This window comes from Pelecanus crispus, chromosome 13 (assembly GCF_030463565.1).
Source record: "Pelecanus crispus isolate bPelCri1 chromosome 13, bPelCri1.pri, whole genome shotgun sequence".
Classification (NCBI taxonomy): domain Eukaryota; kingdom Metazoa; phylum Chordata; class Aves; order Pelecaniformes; family Pelecanidae; genus Pelecanus; species Pelecanus crispus.
The window spans coordinates 23,772,774-23,797,526 of NC_134655.1; the positions used below are offsets into that span (position 1 = coordinate 23,772,774).

At 48.0% G+C, this 24,753-nt stretch overlaps 1 protein-coding gene across 1 annotated transcript in view; it reads right to left on the reverse strand.

Annotated features, from left to right (window-relative positions):
- Window positions 1-24,753, reverse strand: part of EDA (ectodysplasin A) — an 85,581-nt gene that overhangs the window by 21,282 nt on the left and 39,546 nt on the right. The window contains exon 2 of the mRNA XM_075720759.1: window positions 8,562-8,667. Coding sequence (XP_075576874.1) covers window positions 8,562-8,667 — 106 coding nt within the window. The remainder of the gene's footprint in view (window positions 1-8,561; window positions 8,668-24,753) is intronic.

A 24,753-nucleotide genomic window follows, 5' to 3' on the forward strand; every position in this document is an offset into this window, starting at 1 on the left:
CTTATTTTCTATACACCACTGCACCCTATTGCTTACTTTATCAATACCACATATTTGAATTCAACAATTTAAAGTGTAGTATTACAGCTGTGTTTTTATTTTGTTTGTTTTATTCGGTTGTTGCTTAACACAAAACACTCTGACATTTTAAGTCATATCCCACTAAGATAAACAACTAACATATGTCATGAATTCCAGTAGAAATGATTCCCAAGTGGTGCTGCAGCAAGGTTTTAACCAAGTGTACGAAAGGCTCTCTTAAATTGTTTGCTGGATGTTTCAAGTGCACTCTTCCCTACCACAGCTATCCATAAGGAATCAAGGGCAGGTGGGAGGAAATCTCTTCGACTATCTCATCCCTGCCGAACCTTACATGTTTTTCTTCCTCCCGTACGTAATTCTGCCTAATCGGATGGAAAACCGCTCTAGCGTTGAACAGCTGCCTGTAAACAGACGGTTTAATCACATGGAACAGCATGGGATCTATATCCAAAGGCATATCTGTGTGCACAAACAGGTACTTATGTTTGTATGAATCTGAAAAGGGGTCTGAAGGAAACCCAAGAGAGACCCCACCGCTCCTTGGGAAGCCAAAACCAAGTCCCTGCAGCAGTCATGACGCAGTGAAGTGTTGCCTGGCTCAGCCAACTCTTGAGTTTTTCCATTCACAGCATTTCAAACAGATTAACGGACTTCACCAAATCCTGCTCGTATTAACGAGATCAGTTACAAATCCAACAATGTTGCTATACATCACGGCCAACAGAGCCCTAATGAAAACATCCAACTGCCGTGCCCCATTCACAACTTGCTCCCCAAAGAGTTTCCCGGTGGTGGTGGCATCCGGCTTCGTGCAACAGCACTTTTCCTATGGCTAATGTATCTGGCCTACTCTAACCGAGCAGATTTTTAATGAGTGCCCAGACAGGCCACAACTGAAGACAACTTCACAATTCCCACCACCAGCGCGGCAGCTCTGGGTTTGCCTATTCAGTTCTGCCCTGGCCCCTACAGACAGAAAAATAAGCTTATTCAGCCCAAGATCTGCAGAAGGCAGTTATCCCGTCGTCGCTGCGGCAGGACCCTGAGCCTGGACTGCCATACCTGGCCATTCGGAAAGGTGGACCTGATCCAGCTCAGCACCAGCTCCTCAGCTTTTGTGCTAGAGCTGATCTGCAACCAGATAGGCTTGGAGCATGTGCTAAGCAAACTTGTGTCTGCCTGCAAAATACTCTGTGGATGTGGCTAGAGAGCCAGTTTATTCACAGAAATCAAAGCTCAGCTGCAAATACTTCAGTACGACAGACAATAGAGCCTCTCATACTGTGGGAAAGAAATCACCAGCTACTAGTCGAGTTCAGCATTTACAACGTTTGGTGCACGGCATCCATAGTTCAGATGCACACATAGTTCAGATGCAATTGCATTCCTGCCCGGCTGGAACATCTGTTCTCCTCTCACTAGTCCTGTCCGTGTTTTGTAACAGAAGAAACTATCTGAGATTACTGAACTTCAGTATTTGACCCGAGGCGTTATGAAAAGCCCTGGTTTTCAGAAGTGGAATTCATACAGAATCACCAGTCACTTCTAATAACAGTCCCTGCTTAACATGCAGCTGTAAAAAAAGCTTAAAAGTTTAGTTCAAGTTTCAGCAAAGCCTACTGAAGAACACACCGTATGCTCAGCACTAAGAATCCACCAGCACAACTCTGAAACCCACCCAAAAGTGGAATCAGCGCAAGCATCTGAAAATGCAACCAAGGCAAGATTCTGACCAGAGAATTCCTTCTCAAGCCATCTGAATATCCTCTGCATCTCCAAACCTTTCAGTGGTCATCCCACCACCTCATCCGAACCAGATGGGAGGTACCAGGGAGGACAAACACACACCACCAGCGCAGCTCTACGGATGGAACAAATCAACAGCACCTCATCACGGCTTCCTAAGTATTAAGAATAATGAAGCAGGGTTTCTTTGGAACAACCCAGGGCACAGCTGGAAGGGCTGGTGAAGAAGACAGGAGGCAAACGGAGGTTGTGTATGGATCAGGACATGTCAACCATTACATGGTGAGCCCCGTGACCTGGAACAATTCCTCATCATGGCCACCACACAATTAGGCTTGTACCTCTCCCAGCAAGTTAACTGCTTTTAATATTTAAGATCCAATTGGGACAGCAACATACCAGAGTTCAGTGAAGAATTCTGGACTCCACCAGTTTGCAGACCTTGGCTCCTTCTTGCTGGCTGCTAAAGCACATCCTCATGAGAGTATCACCCTCAACGCATCCTGCAGGAGTGAACGTCACCACTCAGGCTTTCAGCATCACGCACTTTCTAGGTACAGAAAGTGACTCCAAAATCTTTAAGCTGAAAAAGCGTTTTGGCTCAAGCCTAGATGTTAACACCTCTGCTTTCCCAACGCGTTCGGGCTACGCGGAGCTTCTATCAAATTATGCCCTGCTTGGGTATCTACCATATCATGCTGCTGGATGACAAACAACTGCCTATGGATTTCCCAGACAGGCTTCAGCAAAAATTGTTAATGGACACTGCAGCGAATTTGACCTCAGAGTCATTTCAGTATTAAAAAACTGAATTCAGAGTAGTTTGAACCAAGGATACGCTGAAAATGTTGCAGCTGTCTAAAAATGTATTCTCTTAAAAGTTATACCTAGAGCCAGAAGAACCCCTTTACTATCATCTTCACCTTTGCTTTCACTTGCTTCCAGAAATGACGTGGTCTTAATCTACCATCGCTGTAACAGAGCTGAAACCAGGACCTAAACGTTATTCTGGGTTCTTATACAGTTGTTAAGCTTCTCTGGATCCGTCTCAGTGGAAACGTTGGTTAGAAATGAGCACAGACACAAGACCGTGGTCTGAAGCAGTTAGCTTCCTATATTTTAACTTAGTCACCTGTATTTTTATCAGTGTGTCCTGGAGGCAGAGAAGTGCCTGGGGTATAAGACCTTACACAGTGAGCCTGCCTTATTATAATAACCAGAGGTATAGCATGTAGGTAAGGATCTGTAAATGAGCTGTAGTCTTAATTTTACCATAGTAATAACATGTGCTGACAGCAACGTCACAGGAAAGGGATGGAGATTGTCCACAAAGACTCAGACATCATCTTAATTCCTCCCTTCTCCCATTTTGGGTGAAATCACAGAGAAATTCTGGGGGAAATCAGTAAGTGCAAGCACTTTGTGGTGAGCCTTTCTTTCGGGACGGTCCCCTGCGCTCCAGTATCCAGGAAATGTTCTGTATTTACTGAGTGCTCATCACCATGGTTTCGGAGCACAATAAGGCTCTATCGCCCTTCATACATCTGCGTTTCTGGGAATGCCTGGGCTTTGGGGAATTGCACGGGGCCGACACAAAGGCACCGATTGTTCTGGAGGCAGAGGGATGAACCTGCCCTTTCCAAAGGAGAGGAAGCCAGCAGGAAAAGTCGCTATTGTGATCTGGATATTAAAAAAAAATAAAAAATAATAATAAAAAAAAGGCCTATTGCATCGTCAGCGCCGCCCGGTCGGGAGGGGGGGACGGGGACGGCCGAGATGCGGCACCTGCGGGACCGGGGGCTGCCGGGGGGGACGGAGGGAGCCAGGCACCCGCAGCCGGGCTCTGGCATCAGCTCCCTGCTAAACCATCCTAAAACCATCCTAAAACCACGCACGAATACTAACAAGGTGAAACACTGAACCCACGTAGCTGGCACGTCACTTCCAAAGCTCCAGGTAGAAGCAGGGATCGAGACGAGCTTCTGCTCTCCCAGAATTTAATTTTCATTTCAACAAAAGCCATTTGCAGCGCTGAAACCCATGAGTTCTCATCAAGGACTTTCCTCGGCAGTAAGGACTGCCAAAGTAGTAGGAACCAAATTGTTGTCAGCTTAAGGACAGCCATCTGCTCAGCCTCTTCCCAGCTGCCATGCTCCAAATCAAAGAATGGGTAACAATCACTTATGTTTCTCACCAAGCTCAATATGAAAAAATCTAGGAAGGAAAAAAAAAAAAACAAACCCCAAACCAAAAAGCAAAAACCAAACAAACCAGGAAAGCAGCACGGCAGGGATCTAACTGGGAACAGAGATGAAAGTAGGAGAAAAAGAAACTAGTTTGTTTTTTTTTTTTTTTTAAAAACAGTGTTTTTTAAAGAGTCCTATTGACATCTGCTTTGTAAATGCTCTGTCATTATTTATAACCTCAAGAGCACAGAATTGTCTCTGTAGTTACAACCATGCTACTCCCATATTTTGGCTTTGTTAGCAAAGAGCCAGCAGCATTTTTACTGGTGCTCTGGGAATAGAGATCTAACATTTCTTACACAGTTTATTTAAAAGTGGACTAATTTAACATTCTTGATGGTTCCTTTTAGCACAACTGTTGCTAATTACCAGCTCCGGAATGATTTGTTAATCTGGGAGCAACAGCGGTTCCACAGCAGCATAAATACACCAAGATGAAAAGGAAGGAGGGGAAAAAGAGAAAAATAAAAGAAGAGACATTGGAGAGGGTCAAGTTTGAGCGAACTAAAGCAAATTAAGTGACAGGTGGAGTCGGTAACACGGAGTAGAAAGTACACCATAAAACGGAGCTGTAAAGGGGATAATCTTGGGCCTTGAGAAGTAGGGGGGGAAAAAAAAAAGTGGCAATTTTTAAAGCTGGGCAAGTGTTGGTTTTGGTGGCACGGACAGGAAGCCGGCTTGAGAGATGATCTGTGCTCCTCGGGCTGGGGACGGGCATCAGCCTGGCATTAACCCGCGGCAGAGCAAGGCTGGCGGGGCAGCGAGCGGAGAGGGCAGCGGGGCAGGCACCTCGCCCCAGGACACCGCCTCGGCTTGCTGAACTGGTTCCAGGGCACTGCGCGTGGCGGGACGCAAACTAAAATCAAGCAGACACGGTCATAAAACAAGACGAGCGGGTAGGAGGACTGAAGCCGGAGTCCTCAAAGGAGCCCTTGAAATACTGGAGTCGTGTTTGGAAGTGACAGGATCCAACCGATAGCCCTGCGCTACTGCGCACAATTTTTCCCGGGGTTTTTCAGCAAGCAGCAACGCGGCGCCGAAGCAGCTTCGCTGCTCGTGGCCTCCCACGTCCCATCCCGGTGGCTCCGTGCTCTGGGCACGGCCGCGGCTGTCACCCTCCTCCCGCCCCGCGGGACCAGCTCTGACCTGTCTCAAACCCACCTTTTTCACAGCAAAAGACTTGAAAGCAAATTTTCCTAAAAGAAAAAAATTTTTAGGGAATGAACCGTGCTGTCTTTGACATTTACAGATCATCCAAGCCGTCCCGTTGTTGGTACCAAGATGAGGACTCGAACAGCCGTGGAAGGGGACTGAGCAGCCTCCCTCCAACCATGGCTTCCACACTTGGATCACTTTGGTCTTTCACTGCATGTGTGAAAGGACTTGAAAGTTCATAAAATTAATTCCAGACAAATATTAGCGAGGCCTCAAGTGGAAAGCACATCTCCTTCCTTCTGGGAATTTATAGTTCATCCACTTTTATCTTCTGGAGGCTCTTTGGAGATCAAAGATTTGATCAACTTTCCCTTCACAAAACTCATGAAGAAAACAGTGTTATCAGTACCGTGACATTATTTTATTTATTTTTTTTTAATGATTCATTGCCCTTTTCTAAAAAGTAAGATTCCTTCACGTGGGTCTAAAACAAACAGCACAAGTTACACAAGAAAGCTATTCTGTTTGTTTATTGATTTAATGGTTGTTACAAGGTCAGTCCCTACCCTGACGGCTTGCATTTGTTAAATACCGCTCTACCTAATAAAACCGAGATGGCCAAACACTAAGTAACTGCTTGCCAACATACCCCACCTTGCTAATGTCACTAGGAAAACGGCCTGTCACTCGGGCAATCTTCCCCATCCCCATCACCCTATGGGGTCAAACCCCCTAATTTACAAAAAGACAAACGTTACCGGTGGAAGCGTGCTACGTTTCTGGAGTGACTCAACTCTTGACGCATTCAAGGAGCATGAAGGAAATCTGGGAAAGGAGCGCAAGCTATAAAAGTACAACATGTTTTCACCCGGGCACAAGGATGATGAGAAAAACCCTCACTATTCCACCGACTTCCAGCATCTATTTCTCACCGTGCAGCGATTTTCTGCACATCTGGCAACAGAAAGGCAGCACTTAGGCAGCCTAATGGACTAGGCTAATTCCACCGAACATCTGCCTGCAGCACTCCATTTACACCGCTCGCATACAGTGGGAACTTGCTACTTACACAAGCGACTTGCGAAGGCACTGGAATAGATTTTCAAGGAGTTGGTGCAAAAGGACTTGGATCCTGCCTGAGCCATCTGAGCATCAGAGCGACACCGGCTCTAAAGATGATGGACCACATTTCGCTGGAATCACTCAGGGAGTCTGTACCAAATGCATCATACTTGTCAGCGTTTTGGGGAGGAGGAATCTGGGGAGTTTCACGAAGCTCTTTCTTGGAGCAGAGCCACAGGGAAACGCTGTGAAACTGCGAAGGCTGCAGGGGAGATGGGAAACTCATGGAGCCAGGGAGCTGGAGAGGAAAACTAACGATAGCCGATGGGTTTATAAAGCGGTCAGGACTTGGCCTTAGCCGGCACCAAGCCACGCACAGACCACTACTCCGCTATTTCTTTCCCTGCTTTCCCTGGCATCCAGTCCCCTTCTCTTCTCCATATAAAAAGGGACCTGTGCTTTTCTGCAGTAGGAAAGCGCGGGAGCTCTTCCAGGAGCTCGACACGGGAAGCGGTCCTCGTGTCGCAGCGTGGTTGGACAATCATGAAAAGACAGCACTGGAAATAAAATTCCTCACACTGAAATCAGGCAGGATTCAAGCTGGGGGAAGGGACTGAAGGTGAAGTTAGTTTTAATCGTTTTGGTATTTATTACTTCAGTTCTCAACAAGTGTTGAGAGTGGTTTTGGTGCAATAAAGATGTCGCAGTACTTACCTTAAGTTATGCCCTACCTAAGGATTTTGGCGCTGTTCTTAGAAGAACAAAAAAGGTGACATTACGTGACCTCGAGCATGAAATATAATTTCGGCAGGGTTCATTTTCCATTTTAAAGCACCCTTCAGACGCCCAGGGGCTTTAGAAGACACCTGCCGCGTGAAGAGCCAGCCGTTTGGCACGCGGAGCGGCTCCCGGCGAGCCCCTGGGAATCACCACCACATCCGAGGGGTTGCACGCCATCAGCCGCCCAAGGGACGTGCTCCGGGTCGCCTGCCTCCCCGTGCCTTCCGTACGGTGCTCTCGGCTGCCGTGACCCCGCTGTGCGAGCGGCTTCAAAACCCCAGCGCTGTATCTCGTGCATCAGGGAGGGCTGCAAGGCTGCTCCTTCCCAGTCTTCCAGGCAGAAGGCTTTATCTAATTCTGGCCGTACCTCCCAGACCGTACCTACAACCAGTCGCTGCGGTCCCTCACCCTGCAAAGCCATAACCGACCCACGCAGCCCGGCTCCTGCTCCCACCGCCGCATCCTCAGCGCCTTCGCAGCCATCATCAGGAACGGCCTCCGTCTCCCAGAACTCCCCACATTAAAGATGAAAATGCTTTAAGGAAAACCCCTATCCGACAGTAGCAGGTTGTAATGTTAAGTACTCGCATAAGGCACGCGTATGATACCACCGATCGTGGTACGGCCCATCCCATCACGGAGCGGGAGATGGGACCATCCACGTAGCAGAGGCGCGTTGCCAGACGCCAAGCCCAAAACCAGCCAGAAGGTCTGAAATGAAGAGACCCGACACAAGAGAAGGGCTTCGGCATCTGAGCGTAGCAGAGCAGGACACGTGGAGGTGGATGCTCTCGCCAAGGGACGGTGACGGCAAAGGGAAGCAGCGGCTGCTGCTCCGCGGACCACGAGGACAGGCAGCGCTGCCGCACCGGGGAGGTCTCGGGCTACCACCCGGCACCAGGGCCATCGAGGAAGCCCGACGCCCCTGGGGTTTGTATCACACATACTCGTTTTTATATTTATCAAATCACAGATATATAACTATTTTTTTTTTTAACCCTACGCTCTCTTAATACAAGCTCTGTACAACTCCGGCTTCCCTTCACACCGGCTCTGAACCCAGCCGAGACCCTCCGCTGCACTGAGAAACCCCGTTAGAACCCAGTCACCATTTTGTGATGCAGATGTTCGAGCTGTTTGTTAGACTACGAATAGCTACTTGATGATTTTAAGCAGACACAGGTGTACAGAACAACAAATATAGGTAGATAAGTACAAATTATAGCCTTAAATGAGCACAGAGCCTCACTATTAGAGAAGAAGAGTCAAAGATGAAATTACTAAGCAGCGTTAATTTGCACAAAATCACTAGACCTACAGTTGCAGAAACCAGAACTACTGGAATTCCTCATCTGGAAGGCAATCAAAATAAGATAGAAACTATTAAAAGCCACAGATGCCAATTCTTTTCCCCCCACATACAGAATTCTGTACTGTGATCATAACCGTGACCTGAAAAAAAGACGACAGTCTTCTGCTCGTCTGTGCGAAGACGAGAAGCGCAGCGGCGAGGAATAAAGCAGGACTCACCGTCTGGCCCTTCGCTGCCTTTACTCCTTTTATTTCGACGGACGCGTCTACCTTCTTCTCCAACGTGCAGCTTTTCTTCAGGGTGAAAGAAGTTCAGCAAGGCCAGCTGGAAGAGGAAGGACAAGTTTAAGCATCTTTGGCAAGGACGGCTTAGCCGAGCAGAGAGATGGGAGCCTGAACGCTAAATCCTTTCCATCAGGGATAGCTCTGCTGAGCCGAGGGGGAGATGCGAGATGGCTGCTCATGGATGCCCAGCTCATCCCAAGGGGAACGGCAAGGAGCTGCATCCCTTTGGATGCAGTCTAGGACTTGGGAAAACTCAACCTGAAGGGTTTCGGCAGGGAGAAGCATCCCCCCGGGGCATGGGGGGCCGCAGGGACAGGGACGCAGGCGGCGTCAGGGGAGATCTATAGCTGGAAATAATCAAATGCCCCAAATGCCGATGCGATCATTTCTAATTATTCTCTGCAAAACTTGCTCAATCCTGCAGCTCTTTCATGAGTATTACTCACTGCCAGTAAGTTTTTCCTCTCTCAAGCTCTCTTCTGCAAGCCTCATTAGCTACTGAGATTCAAAGGTCTTCAGGGACCTTTAAATCCAATTCCGTCTACCACATAAATTAACACTTTAAACCTAGAGCAAGGACATCTTTATAACATGATTTATGCCAAGAGGCAAAAAAAAAAAAATATGTAGCAACCTCTTATTCATGAAAAAATAGTTGCTGCATTAAAAACTCTTTGACAGTTATTAAATCAGCATCCCTACCCAGAAACTGAAATTTTGGTTTAGAAACTTCACCCGTCCTCCCAGCTACCCCAGGGCGCGGCGGCTCATCGCCAGCGGCATTTCCCCCAGGTATTTCCACTCTCTAAAATGAGGGATTTCACAAAAGATTAATCAGGAGCCGAACACCTTGTTCTGTGTGTTACCGCACCCGCCAACAACCTGGGCTGCTCTGACCAGGATGGGGTTTTCTTTACGCTGAAGAAACCCGATCACAGTTATTTAAGCCATAAATACACGCACAAGCCAAAGACAGCCTAAGACAAGAAGGAAGAGGCTTCAAAAAAGCCGCAGCAAAGGTTATCGAGCGCGTTATTGTTCTGAGAACAAAACCTGTGGCATCAAAAGCACCTTTGAAATAGCAGAGAAGAATAAACGCCTTCCATCAATGGCTAGTTAAAAGAGTGGCTCGTTAAGCTGCAGGCCATAAAAGTCCCTATCAAAAGTAATAATCGTTAAAGATCCCTTTGCTTTTGCCATGCCCCGGGGCTCTCGCCTCCCCTCTCCCACCCGTTGGGGTGCAGGGGGGTGCACCCCTCCGCTCCACGCACGAACGCCTGCTCCTGACTTACTTCCCACGCACGCACCCTTCTTCCAGCCTCAGAGCATCCCATTCCTGCTTCCTAATGAGCAGCCGCTGGATTTTCCATTTGCATCTTGCTTTACTCCAACGAGCCCCACTGCAGTCTCATGAACGGGATTTGGGAAACCAAAAGGCTTCCCCCCTGCAAGAAACCCCAAAGGGCTTCCCAAATCCCCAAGCTGTTGTTATTTATTTCCGCCTGCGCGCAGGCAGGTCTCCGTTTACCGCAATCCCTGATTTTTTTTCTCATTGCAAGGATGTTGTGTCCGAAAGGACCCCGAAACGCTGCGGGATGGCCTGGGGCCAGCTCCTCGCAGCCTCACCACACACAGTTACACTCGTAGAAGTACCTAAAAAGCAACGACAAGTGAAAGCTGGCACTTATTTACCTAGGGAAGGACCAGTCGCAGCGTTGGATGGAGAACTGAAGGCTCTCATTTACAGCAAATCTTAGTAAATGGAGGGAACGAGGGGCACAGGTCTCCTCTGCCCATCTTCCCTCGCCTCCCGCATCCCAGCACGCTGACCCAGACGCGGGCACAGGAGCAGGATGCTCCCGCGGGCACCGCCGGTACCTTCCCCTACACAACAAAGCAGGGCAAGGGATGAGCAAAAAGTGAAGGGTTTTGTTCTAAACCATTTATTTAAACCAAGTGGAAACATGGCAGAAGTAATTGAAGGAACAAATTGCATTATAATTCAGGTTAAAACTTCAATGAAGTAACCAGCGCTGCTTTTGAATGCTGTTGTTACTTGGCGCTCTCATTTGAGCTTTACAAAACACGACTAAATAAAAGCACTGAAAACGAAGCGGTGGGGAACCAGCCCGTTAAGATGTGCAGCTTCCCACCCCAAATAACCCTGCTGACTTTGGCCAAGCGACACACGAGCTGCTCCCAGCGCGGAGGCTAAACCCAACATTTTTCATCTTGAGGCGATTTCGTAATGGCACAACCCTAATTGTGTCAAAACAAACAGGTTTCCTTTCCCTGCTATTACAAATACAATTTTAACACGACGTCCACAATTTAGAAAAGCTGCAGCATAACGTTAAGCTCGCCCCAAGCCACCTCCTTCTCCACATCTGGGCACTGTCACACAGATTCATGCTAAATATGCTGGGGTCATGTTTCCAGAAGCCACCTCCGCAGCGCTGCCACCGGGCAGGTCCCGCGGCATGGCACTGCGTGCTGTCACTGGAATTGCCACAGGCACCAATGCCTTGTGCCACCCGCGTCACCCACAGCACCTTCCACACCCCCTCTCATCCTTGGAAGAGGCTCTTCAGATCATGAATGTGGTGTACAAAGCTATTTTTTTTTCAGCTGGGAGAACATAGATTCAACATTGCTGAGCTTTTTTTTTTTTTTTTTTTTTTTTAAATAAAGACAATTGCTCAAACCTTCATAGGATCACAGAATGGTTTGGGTTGGAAGGGACCTTTAAAGTCCATCTAATCCATCCCCCCATGGGCAGGGTCATCTTCCAGTAGGTCAGGTTGCTCAAAGCCCCGTCCAACCTGACCTTGAACACTTCCAATGATGGGGCATCCACAACTTCTCTGGGCAACCTGTTTCAGCATCTCACCACTCTCATGATAAAAAGTTTCTTCCTTATGTTCAGTCTAAACCAGTTCAAAACCCTGGCCCCTAGTCCTGTCACCACAGGCCTTTTTACCAAGTCTCTCTCCATCCCTCTTATAAGCCCCTTTATATATTGAAGGGCCGCAAGAAGGTCTCCCTGGAGCCTCCTCTTCTCCAGGCTGAACAGCCCCAACTCCTACACTGTTCTCAGCCAGGTTTTATTCTTCTATCACGATTATCGCTGATCAGTCAGAAAAACACTAAATATTGGCTAAACGTAACCCACCCATTAAACACTGTCTTTCTAGTAAGACCAAGTCAGAAAGAGAAATGGCAGTGAGGGTAAATGACCGAAACCTACATTTTACTTAGAAAAAAACCCAATAAAAATAGCTTGTGACAGCAATCATGACCACGCCAGCTACGAGCACACGCTGCTTGGAGACCAGCCCCCACAAAACAAGCTCTCCTGAAGAAGTAACGCACCAGTCCTCCACGCTTAGCCTGGTAAGGGGCACAACTGGTGTGAGCAAAAAGATAGAGAGAGGAGCTTATCCTAGGGAGCGCTTCCATAGCACTTTAATTATGGGAGCAATGGCGTTTAACCTACGGTGACCGGCGTACGGGGTTCAAAGAGGTCCACCTCTGGATGGAGGGAGCTGCTCAGGATCGCTCTCCGGAGCTCAGTGGCAGGGCAAAGGATGGCCAAGCTGCTTGCTGGGTGCAGCGCATCGCTGAGCCCCGCTCGGCTGCGAGCTCCCATGCCGATGAAGGCGAAGTTTCTCTCCGATGACTCAAGGGGTCCGTTGTTCCAGCGGCCGCAGCTGCGGGAGGTCGGGGGATGCTCGGCCGCCGGGTCAGCCCATCAAGGGCTGCACTGTCCGGCTGGGGACCGGCGGCTGGCACAGCTGCGCCGGAGGGAAGAGCAAGCGATGCTTTTTCCATTCACCACCCCCTGAGATACGATTAATACATTCACTCGCAGTTCTTGGATTCTTCAGCTTTTGGTCTGGACATAAGGTGCGTGTTGTTGTGCCTTAAACTTGCTTACTCCCTGTTCTTTGGTGTGGCCGCAACGAGAGGATTTGCAGAGCAGAATGAGCAGATGTTTGCCACCCATCTAGCAAAATATGATGCAGCCACACAGACAGATGCAAAAGGAGAAATAACCTTCAGCGAAATGCTGCTGGCTGGACACTAGTGCAGCATTACGACATGGAGGTCGCAGAGAGCAACGCTTATGTCTGAAAAACACGCTGAGTGGCAAGGACGGCTTCTGCAGGCTCCCTCCCGGTGTGGGGAGCAAAGCAGGAGGCTGGGCAGGTGTCTTGGTCAACCCACGGGGGCCATTCCCATGGCTGAACACTTCCCAGCATTTTAAAAACACCCAGAAACATTTTACACACGTAGCAGTTGCACCCTTTTAGGAAAACGTGGAGCGAACACACTTGCAGGGCTTGAACGGGCACTTGCCTGCTCGGCTCGGGTGCCCCACGCTCGTCCCCCTGATCGCGGCTCATGATTTGCAGGTGCAAGACCTGGATCTTTGCTGGGTTTGGGAGACGAGATGCTGGAGCTGGCGGAGCAGGACCACGAGCATGGGTGGTCCCAGCCCAGGGGATGATGAGGTGGGGTGCGGTGCTGTGCAAACACATCTGCGGCGGCCGAGCCCCCTGCACCAGCAAGGCAGCCAGAGCAGGGCAGGGCTTCGCTGGAGCACCCCAGCTGCACCATCCACCCCTTCTGGGGAGGTCTAACAGAAATTACTGCCCTGGTCCATCATTTCACTGAAACTCCTCATCCTCCAAGTCATGGAGAATTGATTCTCTCAGCCTCTGCGCTTCTAGAGTGAGAGTATTTTTGAGCAGCCCAGCAAGCACATACCTGCTCCCAAAATCAAATCGTGTTTTCGCTGTAGTTACGCAACAGAAAAGTTTGGAACAATCGCCATTTCCCTCCTCCCCCAATCTAAAGCCCTCAAATTACCTTAATTTTAGAAACACCATGTAAACCCATTACGACTCCATACTTTTAATCAAGAAAATCACTATAGGATGCAAAAAGGTCAAAAAGCCAAGAGAGAAAAACATCCCAGGGGAAACAATATCTCAAAATAACCTGTGAAACAATAGTAAAGGCATGCCTCACCAGAATGAATCCGTTCTACCTTGGTTTCTCTCAGCAAAATAAAGAAAAACAAAGGCTCGCATACAAAAGCAGTGATTTTCTCTGCAGCCACATGCAGAACCCGCTCTGGAAATGCCGAACAAAGCTGCGCTGGGCTGTCAAGGGAGCACGGTGGGAACCCCTGAAATAACGGAGCCTGCAGTCACTCAGAAACTCATATGGTTTGTAAGGACAAACGTTCCACACTCTAGAGAACTAAGAATAAAGAGACGTATATAGATATACGGTTTACTTTTCTTTAAGGTACCATAAAATAGGAAGCTTTCTTCAAGCTATGAAACCCAAATGTACCACGGAGTTATGGCTGGATATACAAACCATGTGCAATAAGAAAAGCAGTGCTGGGACGCTGAAATAACTGTTAAGGTTTGCCCATTTAATTGCATCCCTCTGCAAATGCCTTAAATAACGCACATCCCTCAGAAACACTTCATAGGAATGAAGATCCCCGGGACACCAAGGGAATGTATTTCCAACAGTCAAACAGCTTGAAAGTGAGAGAAGTGGAAAAATATAACCCAACCTATGCAATTATGCGCAAAAGGCGTATTTTTTTCCTTAAGCAAAGCCAAGTTGGTAGGAAGAACTAGCTCCTTCTGTATCTTCTTCCTGATTAACAGCAGAATTGGAAAAGCATGCAAGCGTTCAGGTGCACAAGCCCTTTTCAGTAAAAAGTGCATTCTTGCAAAGTCTTTCAGAGCATATTTACCACTAACAAAACCCTCCGGGACTCCTCTGCAGGATATATTACAAAGTTGGCTGCCAATTAATCACGAGAAAGCTAGACCAGCCAGCTTTAGACCTAATCGATAAAACCCACGCTCTCCTCCAGCACAATATCTTAAAGCACCAGAGAAAAAAAGCATGAAAATCATCCTCTTGCATTATTGTTTAATGGTATTGTTAAAGTCAAATTCCCTCATCGTTTGCAATTTTGGAGATCATCAGTGTGAGAAGGCTAATAACAAGCCTAAGCTCCGTAGAGGCATTCTTTGCAAGCAATACTGTTGTTTTTCTGGCGCTCTGAAGTTCAGCCATCGGAGGTTGCGGTTCAGAGTAGCAGCTACTTGAATATCAGCCCCATTGTCCTCCATCAGAAATTTGCCTCTGGTAACACGTGGTGCAAAAAAAAAAAAAAGTAGATTATTTATTTTCAAACAGACTAGAAAGAAGCTTGGGGAGTAGCTTGGCTTTATTGAAAAAAAAAACCCATTCAACATATTTTAAGCCTTCTTTTTGTCATCATTACTTTTTCCTCATAAAAATGCAAGAAGCAAGAGAGTAAACAATTCCCATTTCAACATGACAAGAATTTATACACAATGTCTTGTCTGCAAGACAAACCATAGCCCTGAATGCAAAACTCTTGTAATGCGATATATGCCATCAGCCAGAACCTGGACAGAGATAGCCATGGAGAGAGTCAAGATTATACTTTCTATAAGCCGTAATTCTCATAACCCATATTCCTCCCTCAAACCCGGTGTTTTCAGCCCAGCTCAGCTGCGTGCATCCTTTCCAGAACTCTGGAGTAGGTTACATACCATCCCCTGCAAACCCCTCCAAAAGCTTTTTTTCTGTGTGAAAGCTCAAGTATGGTCCTCCCCTTCAAGACTGCCCATAAGTCTTCTCGACCCTATTGCTTCATCACTCTCATCACTCCATCACTCCTCTGCTCCCGACACCAGCCACATCCCCGCTCTCGCCAGCTATTCTCCCTGAAGCCTACGAGGTCCCAAGGGCATGAACCATCAGCTTCGAGTTGATACGAAACCCACCACAATTCCCCTTCGTTCTGATCTGCACGCAAGGATCCTTGCTGAGGCTTTCAGACCCAACAGTGATCTTTAAAAGCTTTTTTCCACCCAAAGCTATGAGGCAAAGCAATTCTATAATCTAGAGAATAAAAGCACCAGTGATGCTAAGGAGCTTATCCAAAGCCAGGTGGGAAGTTTGGGTGGAAGGGGAGACTGAGCTATGCCTCTGGGCGGGAGCTGTAACAGCAGAGCCACCTCTGTCCCAGTACTCAGGAGGAGCTTCATAACGAGTGACGACCAAGGAGCCAAGAAAGCATTTGACCATTAGAAAACAGAAATGACCTTGGTCTCCTAAGATGGAGGTGGACCAGGTAACGCCAAGTAACGTCACGGACCAGTGGCACTGCACCAGCTACCGCCAGCAGGAAGGAACGCCCGCCTCGGTAAATCTACGGCCCTTAACACGCCACCACCGCTTTTAAGAAGCGGATTTGAGCAGCTTTCGATCTACTGAGCATTTCTGTCCTTGGGTTGAAAAGCCTTTCCAAAGAGGACTGCACAATCCCAGTTTTCAGAAGGCCAGTGAGTCATGCTCCCGGGTCTTCTAGGCACTGCGGTAACAGAAAATCATTAGAGAACAATAAAAGAGGAGGGAGCATATTTTCCTAAGTTTTTATTGGTATTTTAACTTCATTACCCAGGAAAGCCACTGTATTTTTCAGCACAGAACATTAAATCCGATTGCCAGTTATCAGTTCAAGCCTCATTACAAAGCAACAAACAGAGTGAATTAACTGCCATTGGAGGGTATAGCGCAACTCTTCAACTTGCCTTCAGAACTGAACCCTTCCCAGAAACTTTCTTCTCCCTTCCTCCTTTTCATGTGTCACCGAGCTTTCAGTAGTGGTCCTAGATCTACAACAGCGGTCAGCTTTCCACATACTGCAAACTCCCACAGTTACAGCTACCAAGCTTTTACTGCCACAATTGATAACCTGTCCCAACGAAGGGAAACCAGAACACAGATTAAATACTTTAAATTTTCATCTGAACTTCAGTAGTAAAATGGCTAGATCAAACTAACACACCAAATGCCACAGAAACAAGCCTATCTTTAAAACAAAAGCATTTTCTTCTCCTACCAAAAGACCCTCAAAATTAGGAGCAGGTCCCTCTCTTAACATCTACTACAGGCAGCAAATTCCAGCAACGCAGGCAGAAAGGCAAGTTAAAGGTGTACACCGATTAAGCTACTAGTGAAACTGCCCAGCTCATGATACAAGACGTTACCCCCCACCATGAAATGCCTCACCACATATTTCCAACAATACAATGCTGTCTCATGGTGGTTTCTCCAACTACGTCAAGTCTAGAGGCTTGGACAGCTGATCAAGCCAGCTTCTGCGCATTCCATACATTTAGCTTAGTTCGGTATGCAATGTACCGTATTTATATTTCCACCACTGACTCATTTCTACTTTTCCAACTGTTAACTTGTTCTTTGTGAAGGATCAGATCAGCATCAGCTCTACTCCTTCCATAGAATTCTGTGGCAATCATAGACCACACACAGACACAAAAAGAAGCTTTCATAGCAACGCGCTTTAAACCCTCCAGGCTGAACCCCAGCAACTGCAGCCCACTGGACAGCAAGGCACAAGGTATGCTCTTCCAGCCCCTGGTTTCGGTGGTCCTACCGGGCAACATGACTTTCTGCTGACTTGCCAAGTCTTTTCTGGTGACCGCTCTGTCTTGGCCTGGGGGTACACAACCTTTATTATCCAGGCTATGGCTGCTCTTCCATGTTTTCAGCTGCTGGTATGTGACTTCAGCCTAGAGGGAGAGTTTTACCCATGCAAAAACCTCAGCCACAGTCATTAAAGCACGAGCTCCACAGATGCTGCTGAGGAGACAAAACTTGAGGCTCAAGTGAGAGCTGCAGGCTAAATCCAAGATGAAAGCAGTTCTGGGCCAACACTGATAGCGAGTCACACTGGAGAATAACTGCTCGCGATATTATTTTCACAATTTCCCTCAGCAGCCACATCTGGGCTGGGAGTCAAGGGCACGAGAGGTGCCAACATCCACTGTACAACGTCTCCTACTTCCACCGGGAAGCAGGGAGTGCTGACCATGGGTGCAGGTCTTCACACATGGATGACTACCCAAGGATTTCACCCTGGCACGCCGAAAACTCAACCATAGGAGAACAGACTCCAATGAACAGCTCCATGAATAGTGGTGTTTTCTGCACTTTTTTAAAAAAAGAATAGGAAATAGAAGTGTAAGGGAAGGGAAAACCTGATCCAACTGAATATACCACTTGCTTTTTACTTTCTATCGACTTGTGGAACCTGAAGCAAATGCACTTAAACCCTGACAAGTAAGAACACGGCAGAGGCAGCAGGCAGATGGATTTGCTTTTCACGGGAGAAGGGAAGAGCGTAACTTCGGAGCGAAGGAAGGGTTCTGGCATTCCTTCAGCACAGGCAAAACAACCCATACAAGCCCGAGAAACACAGCTCCTGTCATAAAACTCCATATAAAATTTGTTTCTAGCATAGAATAGAGCCAGGTACACAGTCCAAATCCCTGGGTTACACATACATCACAACTTTAATTGACTTTGTAGGAGCACCGAAATAGCTAAATTTGATACCAAACCAGCACCATCTCAAGCCTACAAGACCGTGATTTGGTCTATAAGGTTGTTTGCGGAAATGCTTGTCTCAAGACACCCTTCTGTGGAGCTGCCTTGGTCTGGAGGTGAGCTGGTGCCTCCCGTGAGGACGTTGGACGGAGGTGTGATGCCGCTGGTGCTGCGGGCAGAGACAACCTCAGCAGCACGTACGCTACGTACGGCACAGAGCAAGGGCTGAGGTTTCCAATTTGTTACACCTGTTGCCACTGAAAGGGAATGCTAAAAACACAACCCAGATGTGAGGTGGAACAAGGTCAAAGCTGAATTTAACACCATATATGAAGACACCTGTAGTAAATTTTTTAATGGCAGCAAGAGTAAGAGATTCCTGCTGCTGGCTTCCCTGTCCGGGGCACAGCAGACCTGCAGGAACTGAGCACTTTGCTGGGAACACACTGGTTAAAACGCTGAAAAGTATCAATGTCAGTGCAAGGTAAGGAACTTAAATCAGTTCCTTTCCTCTCCCAAGGAAATCAAATTTAGCTGTGAACCAGCGCCAGACAGAGATCTGCTGTCTATTAGCATGAATTCTCAGTTTTTCACATTTTAATTAGCCTTCATAGTCTTTTTCAGTCCCATTTTCAGCCAGCTGGGCTATGTCCCCCTCCATATGGAGGTCACGGTTTCTTCTCCTGCATACCAACAGCAATTCTTTTCTTATTTTAGTATGTATGTTAGGAAAGCATTTGTGCACTTCTAAAAAGCACTGTGCACGCTTGCTTTGGGGGGAAACCCTGTAAGCTGAAGTGACTCAATATTAGCCATATTTTCTCTTTTTGCCTGTTTCTCCATCTGTGCCATTGCTCATGCTTTCTCATGACCTGGATCTTCTCCAGTACACCCAGGGTACACAAGGTCAATAGCACAATCCTCCTCGAAGCCGTAACACCTCTTAAAAAAACCCTCCTGAAATCAGGCACTGCTCCAGCAAAGAGCTTCAGGGCTCTGCTGCTCTACTTGGAGTACCTCTGTTGCCCTGTGCAATAAAGACCTGGGTTCTCTCCAGCCTGCAAAGGCTCGCCCTCAACCACCCTTGGGTCTCCTCCTGAGGAGGAAGTTTCCCTTCGCTGTGTTTAAAAACATTTTTAAGAATACCTGGCATGTTCTGTTAGCCGTGACAGAAACACTGATCTCATCTGGCTTCCACAACCAATATAACATGAACCGTACCGAGCCGGAGAGACCATTCCCAGAAGATGCCGCTGGGCCACTCTCCACTGAGTGCTTCTCTTCTATCCAACGCCTTCAACTTGCACCACTTTCAGATGTTTCTTATGAGACAGGAGCACTACAGTCCCAACATCTGAGACAGCTGAGAAGAACAGCTTCTTGAATGAATAGCCATCTCTTTTTTGAACGCCATCTCCAAAGCAGACATACGCTCAAGGCGATAAAGCTACCTCTTCTTGCAAGAGGTGACCAAACAGCAGAAGAGACGCAACCAAATCCTGCCCTGGAGCTTTCCATTGAGAATATGGCTGCAGTGCCCAAATTTATGACATTGGACTAGATGACCTTTAAAGGTCCCTTCCAACCCAAACCTTTCTATGACTCTATTTTCAGTTCTCTAGTATTTGTCCTTTTATCTTTTGAAATTCTACATAAACCCATTGCTTGAGACGGGACCAGTTACATCGAAGAACAGGTTTGGACTCACTCACTGAGATGACTCCTACAGTAGAAAGTTACAAGAGAACATCTGTCAGACACTGGAACTGATCCTTTTGCTGCAAACTTAATTCTGCCCTTGCTATCAGACATCCACTCCTACCTTTTTTTTTTGGAAATCGTAAAAAACCGTCATAATTTTGAAATCTTTTTGTTATAAACTGTTCAGACAGATGAAGTTTTAAAAATGTTTTTCCTTGCTCCGTAACAAAACAAAGCCTTCCTGTTAGAGTGCATTTTTCCTTTCAGCAGAAGAGTTTTAAAAATCCTATTTTCTAAATCTGGATGTTAAAATTGGCCTTCAGCTATGATTAATTTTTATGACATTTTATTGGAAGGAGAAAAACGGAAGGGAAGGAAACAGGAGGAGGGAATCAAGTAGTCCAAATCAAATAGTATTACCATTAAAAGAAAAACAAGTCCGCTGTAAATCTAACACCTATGAAATAATGCATCCAATACAAAGATAAAAAGTCCGCTGCAGCAACGGGGAAATAACCTCAATCAAATTATTGCACATGCATTGAAAAGAGTTTCCATATTCAAGCCCTCGACAAAAAAGCCAGAAAGCCAAGAATAAACCAATGCCTACTTTTCAGCTGCCGATTCCCGTCGTTCCCCTTAATCGCAGGGGTTAGGCAGCGGCACCGCGGTGTGCCCGGACCTGCCGAGCCGGCACACAGCTGGCACATCAGACAGTTCACAACCTTGGACTTGAATTGCTTTTATAAAGATATCTGCTTAGACGGCGAAGGCTTTAATGCCAATTCCCGTACCTGCAGGAACGCGCGATATTGTGGTGGGAGACGGCGGCTGCCAGTTTCATTCTATAAAATTAATCTGTTCAAATAAATTATGCTTTGTTGCCTAATTAATCAGATCCACTGCAATTAGTGTCAAAAGAGACTATGATCTCATACAAACAGGATTAAAAGCTCTGAAAGCGCTCGTTTTGTTCCAGGGCACGGCGATGCAAGCAAGTCACCGCAAGGCAGAGCCGGGGCGTGGTGCCGCGGCGTGCCAGCGACGCTCCTGCGTGTGGGAATTGCAAAACACCCTATCCCGCAAGGAAAGTGCCCGCTGGCACAGTGCAAACCGGGACTCGTCGGAAGCAAAGAGGACACAGCATGGGAATGGGGGAAGGAGGGAAAATCCCTTCAAGTCCCTGCTCCAGAAAGCAGGGAGCACCGAGGTACGGCTCAGCACATGGCACCTGGGAAGCAAGCTGCCTCCAGATAAACATAATTCTTGCCAAAAATTGAAATTATGCTGCTGTTTAGTTCCCTCCTGGCTTGGCTTCCCCTGGCTGCGTTAGCTCAGCCGGCAGTAGTTGTCTCCTCTGGAAGCGGAGACACCCGGAGCACGCTCCCACGGCCCCGGCAGCCGCCGAAATCACCGGCATGAGGAGAAAGAAAAAAAATACCCCGCAGCACTTCACGTGTGGCTCCTTCAAGAGGTAAAGCCTACGGCAGCCTGACCTCGTCTGCCCGCTCTGCCATCCCACCGCCCCTCCCAGCTTGCTCTGTGTTAGTTTGGCAGCTGAGGGAGCAAGAGGTGGCACACAGGAACGCCTGGAAATTCAGAGTACAACAGGAGGGATATATGACCATCCGCTGGAAATAGCATTTCCTTCCTTTTGCTGCCGAGCACCTTCCCTTCAGTAACTCTGATGGTTCTGCAAAGGCAGAGGCTGTGCTTGCCGGATTGCCGTGCCGGCAGCCGGCACCGCCCGGTAAAGTGCCGCAGAGACCGACCGAGGGAATACGCTGGGTCTACGCAGGGACTTTGTAAACCACCATTTCGCACGCAGTGGAACATCAGAAAACCGAGCTTTGGAGGAGCTAATGGTGTCTGGCCGATCGGAACGAGAAACACCAGGATGTGCTGTAGAAATGGAAACTACGGGAAAAGAGCTGGGAGGAATTCAGGAATTTGAATTTTCCATAAGACGCTATCTCACGCAGTTGGTCCCGAATACTGGCAACGTGCACATCCCCAGCCATATCCTAGGCTGCGCTTCGGGGCTGCCAAAAAACCCGGCTCCGCTTGCTGGTGTAAGGACCAGACGGATTCATAATCAGAAAAACATTCTCCATTTACTCTCTACATGGAAGCAAGAGGACTGCTGGCACTCGAACTAAAACTGCCCCAAAGCGCCCCGTCGGCCGAGCGGCCGTCCATCGAGGAGGAGGTGCGGCTGGCACAGTACTAGCAAGTGCATTTTGAAGCTCAGCAGAGGAATTACATTATCTTTTCAGCAAACGACCCTCAATTACGCCACTCGGCCTCCAGCTGCAGGCAAGAGACACAGCAGCACTAGACAAGAAAGGAGAGGTGTTAGCTTTGTGCAAGCCAAGCCTTTCTGTTTCAGACTTTGATGTGATGAACTAGAGAGCATGTCTTTCAAGCAGGCGAGAGCAGCGACAGCAAGATGCTGCACACAGCAGCAGTCAGCGCAGCGTCTCATGCCGTGAGGGTCCATACGTCGTCAGACCATCCAGATGTTTCCATCCAGCAAGCCAGGCCAGCTGCTGCACAGCTGCCTCCAGTCAGGCCATGTTAGCTCTTGTGCGAGCGCAGCGCTGGGGAAGCGCTCGCTCGCGCCTCGCTTACAGGTTCTTACTTTCTGATGCAGAAACAAAGCGCTTTTGTACTTTCCTACTAGTTTGTTGAGACGACTTAAAGTATTTAAGTATTCTTTTAAGCCGGTGGATACTGCTTGTGCCGCTGCAGTAGCTGCTTTCTGCATCGTATGGACACTGCAAACCAAGGCACTGAAAGGTTAAGTGACCTTCTGAAGGTTAAAAAGAGTCAGAAAAAAAAAAGATTTCATAAACAGTTCTGCCCATGCCCAGTTCCTAAAATGAGGACTAAGCTGGCTCGTAAGAGTTGCAAGCCGGCTCTCAAGTCTTTCTGAAATACTGCTTACCCCCAGCTTACTCCCAATCATTTAAAGTTCAAAACTCAATCCTAAGCGCACATACAGTGCTCCCAACCTGCTCCTCTGAAGCCGACCCCGCCGACTCTTCCCTAGGAAAAGATAAATCTTGCCACACTCTCTTTTTTTTTTACAATCATTCATTTTATCATTCACCTCTTCTTTTTACCCAGAAAACTGTGGGCTACCAGATACGGAAGAGGCAAGTCTTCCTGTATCAAGCCATGCTGATGTCATGTCCCGTGTCCTGCTGGCAGTGAGGCTTCGGAGGCAGATACAGATATATAGATGGATATATATAGCTATATACGTATCTCGGGCACCCCCAGCTCCGAGCCCTGGGCACCTGAGCTGGGCTCTGAATGTGCCAAGCCATAGGAGCGGGCAAGCACGCCGAGGAATGAATCGAAGCGTGGGGCCACTGGAGAGCATCTCCGAGGCTCCCGTGGCCGGAGCCCTCCTGCCTCCCAGCCGCTGCCCACCTGGCTCCGCTCCCCGGCCACATCGGAGCAACACACGGCGAACAACCTGCTCCAGCACATCTGGGGACCCGCCGCGGCCGATGCCGACTTGCCGTATCCCATCCGCGGAGGTGCAGGTTTACCGTTCCCAGCAAACCATGGCGGGCACGTTGATGCCAGCAGAACTCCTGGACTGCCGGAGCTGGCTGGCAGCTTTTTGCCTGATTTCTGGCACTGGGGAACAGGCAACAAGCTCGGCAGCAGAGGATGGGGAATTGGCCACCATGTCCCATGGATCTCCAACACGCACCTTGGTGTGGCACATGGACTGGGGGTCTCACCCGGGCACTCTGCATGCTTGCTGTTGACGGGAAACAGTGCCGTAGCAGAGGAAAATTAGGAAAACAACCCACTCCTGCAACCAGGGAGTATTTTCCTACTTTTCTGGGTGAGATGAAAAGCTACATGGCTTCGGGCTCAGTATAAGAAAAAAAAAAAAATACTCTTTACAGACAGAATTTTGCAACTTCTCCAAATGTCACCCTAGGTCACACTTTGCCCGTGATGGGGACGCAAAACCTGAGCAAAACGCCAAAGTCTGTGCAGCCCCACGCGTGCACGGAGCAGCCCTACGCACGCACCCGCAGCACTGCCAGCACGCGAGCGCGGACAAGGACAGGCAGCAACGTGTGCTAAAGAAGGACCCATAAACCTTCTGAAGGCTTGAAACTGAAGAAGGATGGAAACTGTTTACTTTTTGCCAGGAAAAAAGTATCAAATATATCCTCACTGGATTTTTCAGACAGTTTGCTTTGGTTTTGTTTGTTGTATTTTTTTTTTTTTTTCTAGAGCTGGAACTGGCTTTCTAAATCATCCTAGACAGACAAAGAAATAGGGACATCACAGTGATTCAATACCCAAACAAAAATTACTCCACTGGCCAAGTTTTGCTACAAATTAAGTGTACTGAAGCCTTTATTTTTCCCATAGTACACACTGAATCTGCTAAGAACTGGACACGGTGCAGCCAGGCACACTGACTGCGAAGCCCAAGAGAGGTCAAGGGCAGGATCTGGCTAAAATCCCATTCCTGAGGAGCAATGGCACCGGTGACCGGCTGGAACCACCACGCCTGGGTCACCCTGGAGCTCTTGGGACGATCTCGGTGTCAGGATGTTTTATTCCCTTGACCCTCGGGATCAGCCAAACTGGGAAAGGCTCCCACACGCCCCCAAAGGAAAGGGATATTTTACCGTAACCTTAAATAAACAAAAAGCAGAGGAGACAAGATGCTGCTGGGAACTATAAAGGGCAATTGTAAACAGAAAGGCAGATAAAGCAGATGGGTGTTTTAAATGATCATTTGCACCGGAGCACAACGCATGGGACACGTCCCCGCGCCTGCAGGGAATGAATTCACTGCAGCCAGGAACCACGTTATGTGGTCAAATTTCAATTTATAAGCATTACCTTCTTACCCTGAAAAAGCCAGGACAGTAGAAATGAGTAATATTGCAACGAGAAACCC